Source organism: Tachysurus fulvidraco, chromosome 7 (assembly GCF_022655615.1).
Source record: "Tachysurus fulvidraco isolate hzauxx_2018 chromosome 7, HZAU_PFXX_2.0, whole genome shotgun sequence".
In the NCBI taxonomy this organism is placed as follows: Eukaryota; Metazoa; Chordata; class Actinopteri; order Siluriformes; family Bagridae; genus Tachysurus; species Tachysurus fulvidraco.
In genome coordinates, this window is record NC_062524.1 from 5,551,199 (window position 1) to 5,564,425 (window position 13,227).

General features: G+C 39.4%; 1 protein-coding gene across 1 annotated transcript in view; it reads right to left on the bottom strand.

The window, feature by feature from the left end:
• Positions 1 to 13,227, bottom strand: part of LOC125145244 (interferon-induced very large GTPase 1-like) — a 25,596-nt gene continuing 12,369 nt past the window's right edge. Inside the window, exons 2-4 of the mRNA XM_047816626.1 lie at positions 12,487 to 12,864; positions 9,547 to 9,590; positions 1 to 5,563 (exon numbers count right to left, since the gene is read on the bottom strand). Coding sequence (XP_047672582.1) covers positions 782 to 5,563; positions 9,547 to 9,590; positions 12,487 to 12,864 — 5,204 coding nt within the window. The 3' untranslated portion in view covers positions 1 to 781. The remainder of the gene's footprint in view (positions 5,564 to 9,546; positions 9,591 to 12,486; positions 12,865 to 13,227) is intronic.

Genomic DNA, 13,227 nt, shown 5'->3' on the forward strand with positions numbered 1-13,227 from the left:
GCTCAAGTATACAAATGGTAATCACGACCTTTTATAGTCCCATATCGCGAAACCAAAAGGAGATAGCTGTGGTTTAAACTCTAATTAGCCGTCAAGTTTGAATTGCAGCAGCAAAGCAGAGGCAGCAGCCCCACAAAAGAAGATCGATTGCGGTTTAAACTCCAAATAGCCGTCGAGTTTAAATCGCAGTTGCAGCAATGCAGAGGAAACAGCCAAGCAGACAGACTGAAAAAGCATTTAAATAGGGTGCCCTGTTTGAAATGAACCAATAACGCGCTTAGAAATCAGATCAGCTGATGGGCGGGGATAGAAAATTGACATCAGCTGATAGCCGAGCTTGGAATAATAAAATAAAAGCAGTGCATGCACCAAATAATGCAAGTGAGTCTGATCTGCTAAATGCGGGAGATCGACACAACCTTGCAGATTTGCGCTTGATCCCCGCCACCAGCTGCGTTTGTCCTAAAACGGTACACATGAGGCAGGTCTCTCACTTTCCAGTGATGAATAAATGATTACGTCTTTCTGCACAGAGACATAAATTTGTTTTAATATTCTTTATTATGCTTCAAACACGAACAAAGAAAAAATCTGATTATCAAGCACATTTTAGGATTAATATTTCTACTCCTAACTTTATTCATTTTTAAATGTCAAGAAAGAAAAAGACTGTGTGGGTATATAGTGATTATTCTAATAGAATCTAATGTTTCCTGATTATATTTTTTTGTTATTTGTTACTAATACAGGTAATATAACTGGTTCATAATTAAGTTGCTGTTTATTCTAGGTTTTTTTTTTTTTTAGAAGAGTTGTCTTCCATCAGATATTGATCCAAACTCCCAATAGCTTGTTTTTTATTAACTTTTGTCCAGTCTTCAGGGATCTCACCGTCACCCTGAAATGTTTTACCATAGTACTTTTCCAGGTCTTTCTGGAATCTGCACACAAACCATTTCCAGTATGCGAGCTTTGACTTGTCTGGGGTGATGCTCCAGGTTGCATAGACTCCTCCTGCTGTTCTGTATGATTTGAAAGGAATACTCACATCTTTACTACCATGTGGGTAGAAAGTTCCATTACTTTCAACATTTGTTGTGCAGAATGTACAGCTGAGATTAGTTGTTGTACTGTAAAACCACCCATTTATACCATCTACCCTGTGTAAGGGGACACTGTGATCTCCATCATGATTATCTACCATGTTGGTGCAGATGGCTTTACAGAATGGACACTGAGCCCAGCAGCATTCACAGAGATGTTCAATCAGAAGCTCATCTGGCTTCTTCCTGGACTTCTCAATTTTGATGTCTTTTACATCTTTAAAGCTTTTGTCTAGCTCTGACATCATGTCAGTGAGACCATCACTAACAAGCTGCTGTAGAAAATCAAAGTCTGTAATTTCTTTGTGATCAGTGAAGGTTATTTCTTTTAAGCTCAGTTTATCTGTTAGTAAACTGGTGAAACTTCTCAGCCACATGTCTGCATCACCACAGCTGTTCTTGACCTCTTCAGTTGCAATGTGAACAGCATTTCTTACAGTCTCCACTTTCTCTTTTAGATTTCCTTTAAAAATGTGCAGAACTGTGTTGTTCTCAGAAATGTACTCATTAACCTTCTCTGTAATGAAATGTTTGAAGTGCTTTAGGGGATAATGAATGTAATCCATGTACTTGCTAAAGTCCTCTTTTACTGCAAGACTTTTCAGGATGTGTATCTCAAGCTTTGTTCTGTTGCCATTAATCTCTGGCATGTTGGATATGATCTGTGTTGCCAAATCAATGGCAGATGTATTGTAAACTGCTTGCAGGATGGATTCTCTCAGGTTACTGCAGATCAGTTCACCAAACACTTTTGTTGTTGTGGCTCCTTTGCAGTAGTTTCTAAAGACGCTGTAATACTGAGGTTTCTTCTTGGACAGATAAACTCTTGGATCATTTGCATCCCTGAATTGTTTATGGTGCTCAACAAATCTGCAATTCATAAGTTCACACACATGAAGGCAGAGATCCAGAGTGAACTCCTTGTTGAGCTTAATTCTCTGGTTCTCACTGTGATGTTGTCCAACTCTCTTCTTGACAAGGTCTGTTATTTCCTGTATATAGCTGTCTTTGTACCCGAGTCTTGTGATTTTCTTGCATGTCTTCTTGATAATTCCATCGGTTTCTTTGATCGCATCTATAACCAGAGTTCTTACTAAGTGATTCTCTTCATAAGAGAGTTTATTCATGCCAGGGACATAATGAGTAAACTTCTGTCTTTTGAGATTTGCAACGTAAGGTGAATAATCTGGCAGTTTGTCTATATGTCTGTAGTCTGACAGAGACATTTGTTTATACACAGAAGCTTGGTCATTACCCACAGACAAAATCTGTTCAGCATCTTCCCAAAAATTAACAGTTCTCTCTACAGGTGTGTCTTGTGTCATCTCAGTGACCCATTTGTCCCACAATTTGTCAAATTCTTTTTCAAGAACTTGTTCCGTGGTAATTTCACTTTTCAGTTTCAGAGCGAGGTCTTTGCTCAGATTGAACAGTTTGGTGTTGTATTCTTTTTGTGTGCTTTGTAGTTCAAAAGTCTCTCGTGCATGTTGATGTTGTATAACTTCATTCACATTTTGTTTGGTGTTTCTGACAAGGTCTTTATAAAGTTCTCTGATTTTTATTTCACATCTCCCTCTCCACTGAATTAAAATGTCTTTGTCTTTGTCCTCTTCAAAGCATCTCTTCATTAAGTTGTCCACTTCCTCTTTGGTCTTTTTCATGGAAGAATAAAGATCCTGTTCTTTAATTTCTTCAAGTTTTTCATTTTCAATTCTGTTATAAAGATTTTCTTCAATTGTTAACATGGCACTTCTGAGGGTCCAGGTCCATTTTCCAAACTCATTCTCCAGTTGTCTGTACACTGCAATCTCCAGTGTGTTTTTGAAGCTAAACACAAAGTTCTCATTGAGTAATGCATTCCAAAGGTCACTAATGCGTGATTTAAACTGAGAGAGAGTGATACCAGTAGACAGAGTAGCTTTTGTGAAAATGTCTTTCTTTAGATCCAGGACATTTCTGCTGTATGATGGGTTTGGTGGTGCCATTGGTGGGCTGCCCTCCCAGAGCTGTGCAAAATAATACACATCATCTTGTACATTAAATTCAATAACATCACTGAAACAATCAGCTTCACAGTCTTCTTCTTTAGCAGCTAGCTTGGTCATTTCATCCAGTTTTTCTTGTAAGCGTCTCCTTCCTTCCATGTTTTTCTCTCCAGCAGTGATGTCTCCAACATTCTGATGGACAAACATGCATCTGGGATTCAGTCGGACCTTCTTCATCCTCAGAAAAGCCTGAACAACAATCTGAAGGATGTCCTGCATCTCAGCAGGGTTCTCTCCAAAGATGTTGATTAAGGTCAGGTTTCCGAGACCAACAACGAATGTGGCGAGTTCATTGTCATGAGGACAAGTGGATTTTCCTGCAAGCTCAAGCGCTCGAAGTCCTTCAGTATCTACAACTATAATGTAGTCAAACTTCAGCACTTCCTTCATCTCCTCTGACACTTTGACCAGCTGCATGAAGGCTCCTCTGGTGCACCTTCCAGCACTGACAGCAAACTGGAGACCAAACATGGCATTCAGCATGGTGGATTTCCCAGAGCTCTGAATCCCCAAAACTGACAGCACAAACACCCTCTGATCCCCCAGTATCTTCACAAGTTCATCTAGAACTGCTGAAACCCAGATCAGAGGAACATGAGCAGCATCTCCATCCATCAGCTCTAGTGGATGACCAGATTTCAGGACTTCTGCTGCAAGCTTAGGGAGAGAGGTGAAGTTTTTTTCTTTATATTGTTCATTGGATTGTTCTACAGAAATAAATGCCTCGTATATTTGGCCCATCTCTCTGAGGATGTGTTCCAAACCAAATGTTGCTGCATTCAGTTTTTCTGAAATTTTCTCAAGCGCATTTTGTTCCAGCTTCATTTGATCTGATTTGTCATGGTTTTTCTTTAGGTCTAAAACTGCCTTCCACTTTTCATTGTACTGGTCATGAAGTTTTGAAAGATCACCTGAGGTGTGTTTGTCCAGGAGAATCCCAACCCATTTTAAAAAGAATAATCTTTCATTTTCTCCTAGATCTTGCAGTGAGGAGGTGAAATGTTCCATAAGACCAGAGAGTCTGTTATTATGCTGATCTTCACGTGTTTTCTTCATTTTTTCTTGTTTTTCAGACTTCTGCATTTCTAAGTTGTTCCCATGAAGTCTGTGCAGGTTTTTGTTCATCTGACACCAGTCATGCCATAACTTCCCCTGACAGGGCAGAAATGTTTCCTTTAATTTAGAACCTTCATATCCATCTAACTGGCTCATGAGCATCTCTGCAGCTTTTTTCCCTTTCTTGCATTCAGGGTCATCTTCATCTTTTGTAATCCCTTCATGTTTCTTCAGATCTTCTGTTCTGAAAATTGATGGTGACTTTGAAAGACACTCTTTGATGGTTGTTCTGAGATTCTTGGCTACATCTGACTGATTTCTGTCTTTAAGACCGATTCTGTAATTTCCACTCTTGGATCTAGTGGCACATAATTCGTCCTCAGGAAGTAGACAGATCAGTGGTTTGGAGTCTCTGAAGAGCTTCTGTATTTTCTCCTTATATGCTGCTTTTTCAGGATTAGAGACAAGTACAACATTCACTGAGGACATTTCAATCAGGATTTCCATTTGTTTTTTATTAGCTTCTGCATCACCATGGAGATTACAGAATGCCACACAGTCAAGGAAATAATCAGTTTCCTTCCCTGATGGACAGAACCAAGCGATCTCCACCACTCCATCCATCAGGAGCCGGTTCTTGCTGCTTCCTGGACAGTGTCTGTGGAAGAATGTGTGATGTTTTTCATTGATTAAGCTGTTCATCAGCTGAGACTTGGATGAAGAAACAGAGCCGAGCCTGAAGAACGCCACCATTGCAGTTTGAGCTTCAGACATGGCCTGGTTTTCACTGACCGCAGCAGAGTGTCTCCTCCAACTCTTTCTGATTTGGCGAAATGTCCAGAGAGGAAACTCAATCTCTCTGGTGAAGGGATTGGGCACCAGCAGAGGCAGAGCGTACTGACACTGATCTAGTTTAGTCACTATTAGCTGCTTTAGAAAATGATCAGAGCAGTGGAACACAGCCATCTGGACATCCATTGGGTGAATAGAATATTTATGGGTTTCACTGTCCAAAGATTCTGTCTTTGTCAAAAAAAAATCAGCAAAGTCATCGTTGTCTTCTTTATCTCCTAAGTAAGTGTGTTCAGAACTGCTGGAGTCTTCTTCATTTGTAATGTACCTTGCTCTGTAGTCCATCATTAGCATTCTTTGTAGAAATGTTTCCACTAAGTTCTCCTCTCTACAAGGCTCCTCCTGTAATATAGTTATTTGAAGAACATCTGATGTTTTCATTTTTTCTTTGTAATTTTCATTAAGCTTCATCCTGATCATCAGTTGCTCTGGTTTTGTCATTTTGAGCTTTTTCTGTTCTTCACAAATTGATAAATCTTCTGCTAATTTATCCCCAGTTATTGTTTTCTGTAAAATAAAATGTAACATCTGGTTACGAATAATTGTTAAATGACAGTCAACATTTCATCCATCACTTCCATTACTAAGCAACAATAAATATACAGTTGTGACAGAGCTGTCTAAAGAATATATTAGATGTTGGGGTTAAGACAAAAGCAATTAACCAACATATCAAACATATTCTCACATAGATTAACAACGTTTCCTTTTCCACATGTGTACCTTGGAAACTGTAAATCAAATTCAGAAAGAAGACAAATCAACATCTAACCAGTATGTTTCAGGTTATAATGTTTTTTTAAAGGAGAAATATTTAACTGAAATGTTGTAACTAATTTATTGAATTTTAAGAAATCTTTATTATTGTTTTAAGAAGGAATATAATATAATATAATTATTCCTTCTTGCTTGAAAAAATACATGTAATCAAGTATAAGCATGTTAGAAAGTTCTCCCTCAGTGTAAGAACACCTTTGCCATCCCCCAGATGGAGCCCTCGTCGGAATACAAACCTTACAGGCTACGGAGGTAAGTTTAGGTTTCAACTTCCAGGTTTGCTAACATAAAGACACGCCATTAGGACACGAAGTATCGCCAACCTTGTTGCATACCAAGCCGTTTGTATATCTCGTTTTCTTTCTACTGTGTATGACCATTGTTCTGCTTAATCAGTTTGGACCATGCTGTTAGCCTTGCTCTTGTCTGTTTGTTTGCTCTGCCTCTGATATTGTTTTGGATTGATTGATTTTTCTCATTAAAGCTGTGTTCTCTATTCTGCATATGGATTCTTCTGACTCCTCATTACACTCCGGTATCAGAAAGGAAATCTGCTACAACTCTACATTCTAGGTCTGACATATAGTCAGTCCAGCAATGTCTTTTGTGATGCTGAGATTGTACTGTTCACAAAAAATAAAAAAACAACCTTTGATTGGTGTTTTAGTCACATCCCACCACTGCTGTAAGGAGCACAAAGCTGCCGTATCAGATTTTTAACAATTCCATAAATATGTAAAAGACTCTAAAAGAAATTATTCTAAGAGAGGTTTTCCTTGCTACTTTCATCTCTGGCTTGCTTATTAAGTACAAATATATTATATTAATCAATATAATATTTTAAAATAAAAAATGTATATCTGGTATCAATATGATCGACCACTTTTGGATAAAAGTGTTTACTTTCCCAGTCTTCATGCTTATTCTGGACAAGGAAATTTTATACATTTTGATCCTCTTAGACCAGGGGTCGGCAACCCGCGGCTCCGGAGCCACAAGTGGCTCTTTCATCCCTCTGCTGCGGCTCCCTGTAGATTTGGAAATAAAAATTTTATTTAAATTTATTTTATTTTAGCTAGTTAGTACGTTTTAAAAAAAAGTAATTCTAAATTCTAAGATTATGATGCTCTTGTAACATTAAAATAAACCGTGTTTAATTTTTTTGTTGCTCAAAATATGCGTCATAACTGCTGACTTGTAAAATCCGACACAGAAGCAGACGCGTTTTTGTTTTGCTGCAGCCGGCAAGTTAAAATTTTGATGTCATGCAGGGCTGTCAAGTGTCACGCATTGAGAGTGATAGTCACGCATTTGGGTCATTTATCATGCTCTCCCACCACACATCGTATTTCTCATGCAGAAAAACTTTTTGACTATTTATCATATATTTAATAAGCTGCAGCGCCCAAAATGTATCAGTCCGCACCACTGTCTGGAACCGCGCAGGAATCAAGCGCATCTCCCCTGAAGTTATTAGTCGAGCCTGAGCCTGAACCTGACACATCATCCAATCAAAAAGAGGCTACACTATAGCAATATCTGGGAAAGATTTAACCCAACAACCAATGAAAAAAAATGGGGTTGCGGGGTGGGGTTCATTTTGGATGTCAAATGGGTTTTGTGGCTCTCTGTGTTTTTTTTCTGTGGGAAACGGGTCCAAATGCCTCTTTGAGTGTTTAAGGTTGCCGACCCCTGTCTTAGACAATGTGGAATTAAAGATCTCACTCTTAAGCCAGGTAAAGTGGCATTATTGTCATTTCAACCAAAGACATCCGATATAGCACACAGTGAAATGAATCAACATTCCTCCAGAATCATGGTGCAACATAAAACTAAATGAAGCAACACAGAACAAAGACAACACAGACCTTCACAGGACTACATAAAGTGCAAGACAGTAATTACTAAACCTGGACAATAGGACCAGCAAAAGATGAGCAAACATTTCAAGTGTGGAGAAAACCCTCTTGGCTTTTCCCGTTAGGGGACGCCACAGCGAATTGTCTGTTTCCATCTAACACTATCCGTGGCATCCTCTGGTATACTCTCCAATAGATGAACTTCCATATATCTCCTCTTTGGCCTTCCTCTTGACCTGGCAGCTCCATATCAAAATACTTCTTCCATTATAACCACTCTCCTTCCTCTGCACATATCTAAACCATCCCAATCTGGCCTCTCTGACCTTGTCCCCAAAACAGCCAACCTGAGCTGTCCCCTTGATGTGCTCGTTATTAATCCTGTCCATCCTCATCACTCCTAAAGAGAACCTCAACATGCTCATATCTGCTACCTCCATCTCTGACTCATGTCTATTTCTCACTGCTACAGTCTCTGTACACCATAAAAAATTACACCATAGCTGGTCTCACTACGGCTTTGTACACCTTCCCTGTGATTTTTTTCTGAGACTCTTCTGTCACACAACACTCCTGACACTCACTCCAGCCCACCTGCACTTGCCTCTTTACTTCTTTTCCACACTCCCCGTCGCACTGGACGGTTGACCCCAAATACGTTAACTCCTGAATCCTCTTGCCCTCAGACTCCTGTAACTTCACTGTTCTACTTCCCTCCCTCTTGTTCAAACACATATTCTATCTTACTATGTCTGACTTTCATTCCTCTTCTTTCAAGAGCAGACCTCCACCTTTCCAAGTATTCCTCCACCTGCTCTCTACTCTCACTACAGCTCACAATGTCATCCGCAAACATCATTGTGCACGGAGATTCCTGTCTGACTTCATCTGTTGGCCTGTCCATCACTATAGCAAACCTAACCCTAACCCAGGATTTTTAAATGATACTTTTGCAAGTACACATATTAGGGACTTATTAAATCAGTAAATTAATTTATCTTTAATTTGAAATAATTTATATCATCATAACTTCTGATATGGTCAGGTGTGAACGGTACAGTCTCCCTTCTCCAGCTATAGTTGGTTGCATCAGCGATGGTGAGGAGACTGAGTACAGGATTAAATTGGATAATTTTTGGCGTATGGTGTGAGGGGAACCATCTACAGCTCAATGTGAGTAAAGGAGGGTTTCCATCCACAAGGTCTCTGTGGACATGGTGGAGGATTCCAAATACCCTAAGTTCACACTAATAATAATGGACTGGACTAAAAACTTTGAAGCTTTCTACAAGAAGTGCCAGAGCCGTCTCTACTTTCTAAGGAGACTGAGGTCCTTCAACATCTGCAGCATAATGCTGAAGGAGTCTGTGGTAGCCATATCTTTCTTTTTTGCTGTTGCATGCTGAGGCAGTGATCTGAATGTAGCTGATGCCAACAGAATGAACAAACTAATTCGTAAGGCTGGTGATGTTGTATGAGTGGAGCTGGACTCTCTGGCTGTAGTGTCAGAAAGAAGGATGTTGTCTAAGCTGCTGGCCATCTCAGACAACATCTTCCGCACACTCCATGATGTCCTGGATGGATACATAAGTACATTCAGTCGCAGACGCGTCTAACCAAGGTGCTCCACAGAGTGACACCGGAAAACCGTCCTGCCGAAGTCCATCAGACTTTACAATTCCTCAGTACAACAACATCTCTATATATGTCTCTATTACTGTATTCCTATGTTGGTGACTTGGAACTGTGGTAGCAAATCCAATTTCCCCTGGAGATTAATACATTGATACATTTTCATTCAACACAACCCTGGTATGTTGATGTCCTTCTAAGAGTGCACAAGAATCTTCTTACCTGTCTCTCTTCTGTTGGGTCTTGTTTCTGGCATGTGACAAAGTCTGTGAATAAAATTTTAACAGAGCATTTAGGAGACAATACATGTAGACTTTATGCTGGCATCTGTTGGTTGTGTAGCCATTAAATTTTTAGGTTGTTAGTCTAATAGGAATATTCAAAAGAAATGTAAAACACAGCTGTCATACTCCTCTTGAACATACTCTGACATACTTCTCTGCCACTCTTGTCATCCTCATACAATACCATAGCTCCTCTCTCTTCAACCTGTCATACAATTTCTCTAAATCCACAGAGACACAGTCCTTCTGACCATCACTGTACTTCTTCATTAACATTCTCAGAGCAAGAATTGCATCAGTAGTGCTATTTCTGGGCATGAAGCCATACTGCTACTCACAAATATCCACTTCTTTTCTAGTCTAGCTTCCAATACTCTTTCCCATAGCCTCTGTGTGTGGTGCATCAACTTTATATCTCTGTAGTTGCTACAACTCTGCACATCACCTTTGTTCTTAAAGATCGGCACTAGAACATCTCCATTACTCAGGCATCTTCTCACTCTCTAAAATCCTGTTAAAAATTTTGATAGAAACTACACTGCTTTCTCTCCTAGAAACTTTCACACTTGTGCTTTGTCTCCTAGACACAACCTCCACAGATATGCCATCTGGAAAACAGCCTTTTCACTCTTCATTCGCCCTCACCTCCACCTTTCTAGTCTTTGCTATTTCCTGCTCTAAAATATTCACCTCTTCCTCTTTCCCTCTCATTTTCCTCATTTATCAGCTCCTCAAAATACTCCTTCCATCTTCTCACGTGTTAGCACCTTTCCGTGTCTATATTTACTCACCCTTATCTGTTGCACATCCTTCCCATCTCTATCTCTTTGTCTCAGACTCTTTATTTTGAACAAGTCCTTCTCGTCTTCCTTCATGTCTATCCTGACATACAACTCATTGTATGCTTTCAGTTTGGCATTTGCCACATTTCTCTTCATTCCTTGTAATATTGTCTATTTTCTTCTGTTCTTTCTACGTCCCACTTCATTTTAGCTAGCCTCTTCCTCTGATTGCTGTCCTGTACTTCCTTGATCCACCACTATGTTACCTAATCTTTTTTCTCTTTCCAGATGATACATCTAGCACCCTCCTACCTGTATCTCTGATCACCAGTTTCCCAGTCATCTGGAAGCTCTTCCTGACCACCCAAAGCCTGTCTCAGCTTCGGTCTGAATTCCTAACAACATTTAATTTTCAACTTCCACCACTTGGTCTTCTTTCCCCTCCTCTTATTCATGACCACCAGAGACATCTTACACATCCCCATCCATTACATCACCATCCAATGCTGTCTGGCTACTCTCTCTCCTACCACCACCTTGTAGTCACTAATCTCTCTCAGATAGACCTTGTCTATATTGAATGTATTCTACCTGAGTACTCCAACCTCCACTCTTATATGTAACTCTATGTTCCTCTCTCTTCTGGAAAATGTTAACAAAGTCCTCCACCATCTGTCCTTCTAGGTTCCTTTTCTTGACACCAAAACTCCCGTTAAAGTCTGCTCCAATAACTGCTCTCTCCCATCTGGGAATACTCTATCACCTCATCTAACTCACTCCAGAATCTCTCCTTCAATTCTAACTCACACACTTGTGGAGCATAACCACTGTTGACATTCAACATCACCCCTTCAATTTCTAACTTCAAACTGATGACCGTGTCTGACACTCTTTTCACCTCTAAAACATTCCTCACAAACTCATCCTTCAGGATAACTCCTACCCCATTTGTTTTCCTATTCACACCATAATAAATCAGTTTGTATCCACCTTCAATACTATGTTGAAGGTTAAAGTAAGACTACTTTGCTCCCCTTCCACCTAGTCTCCGGCACACACAGTATATCTTACTTTCCTTCTCTCCATCATGTCCGCCAGCTCTCTTCCCTTCCCTGTCATTGTACCAACATTAAGAGTCCCTATTCTCAGACCTATACTCCTGCCTTTCCTCTTCTTACCTTTCATTCCGTTATGAACCCTTCTCCCTCTTCTCCTTCCTTGACCAACAGTGGTCCAGTAGTAACCAATCCGATATGGAATTCCCACTGTCAATTCGCATAAGTTTGGCATGTTACCCTTCCTGACAGAACCATCTCTATTAATCCGGGCTTGAGACCGGCACCAGAGTAGTAATGCAATAACTACAAATTGTTATTGTAATAACTTTCAAATCATTTTAATATTTGCTGTTTTATCTGCACACAGTGATTGCTAGACAGAATTTTCTTAGTGGTAACTAAGCATTCATTGTTTATTATACATTTGAAATAAAATTCTATAAACTACACACCCTACACATAAATTACACATTTGGTCTGTAGTGAACAGCAGCAAAGATACCAAGTTCTTGTATAGCGATGTTGCCCTGATAAAGACCTTGTATTTTTTTCTTAATTTAAAGCCCCTTTAATTCAAATGTCCAACAAATCAGGGTTCGATCACCGCTGGCCTCCTTCCGGTATAGATTAATGAACTGGGGTTAGGGTTAGGTACTAATGAAGGAAACTACGTTCTGCTTTTTCACAAATCAGGACAAATTTTTGGATGTAAAAATTATTAAATGTTTTTCATAAGTATCTATTATTAAATTATTTGCATAAAATTAACTTTGGCAACACAATTTTGTTTTATTTAGTTTCAGGTCAATTATGTAATTTGGCCTTGGGTGCCAAAACTTTCGCACAGTGTAAACACTGATTTTTTGTTTATTTTACTACAAATGTTTTACATTCACTTCATTTGTCTTGAGTTTGTCTTTAGTACCACCTGTAAATCTGTTCTGTCCCTCTATTCTAGGCATGTCATCAGGTTTAAGATTGCTCTGTTTCACTCTAAATCTTATTCTGAAATAAATGTCTAAAAGTATTTCATCTTACCGTCTACTGTTATCACAATGGAGGATTTTATTGTGTCATCACTACAGTTGTTCAGTATGCGTCTCAGTTGGTTTCTGTCCTCTTCTGTAAAGTCATGAGGCTGCACCACAAGTAAAAATACATGAGGCCCATGTTCATGTAAAACACAGTCTCTTATTCTCTGACTCAGTTCCTCCTGTGAGAGCTTTGGGTCAAACAGATGAGGTGCATTGATGATGGTGATATTTCTTCCCTCTACCTGTCTACTGACACTCTTACACTGCTTTACTAAATTTGGAGAATCTTCAGTCTCAAACACAGAATTGCCCAGGATGAGGTTTCCCAAACTGCTCGTATGTGAGAGACTTTTCCCCAACAGAACAATCCTCAGCTCTGGCACTGGAAATATAAGGGAAAAACATATGTATACATCTGAATACAAATTATGGTACAGTATTTGTCATACAGTTATATCACTGAAATATGTGATTTTCCTCAGTGGACATGATGCGTAACAGTGAAACTAATTTAACTGTAAAACAAGTGTATTTATCATAGACAAATGAGTGTCAGATTTATTTTTCTGTTTAAAAATAGCATTCATCAATTAGACCAGGGAGTGAAAAGTAGAGGCCATCCATAACCTATGTAGTAAGCCAGTGGTGGTTCTAGACTACTGATCAAAAACTACTAAAAGTCTAAAATTGTCCTTTATCAAGAACAGTGAGTAATCATTCATAGTGCAGGCTGCAAAACCAAGTT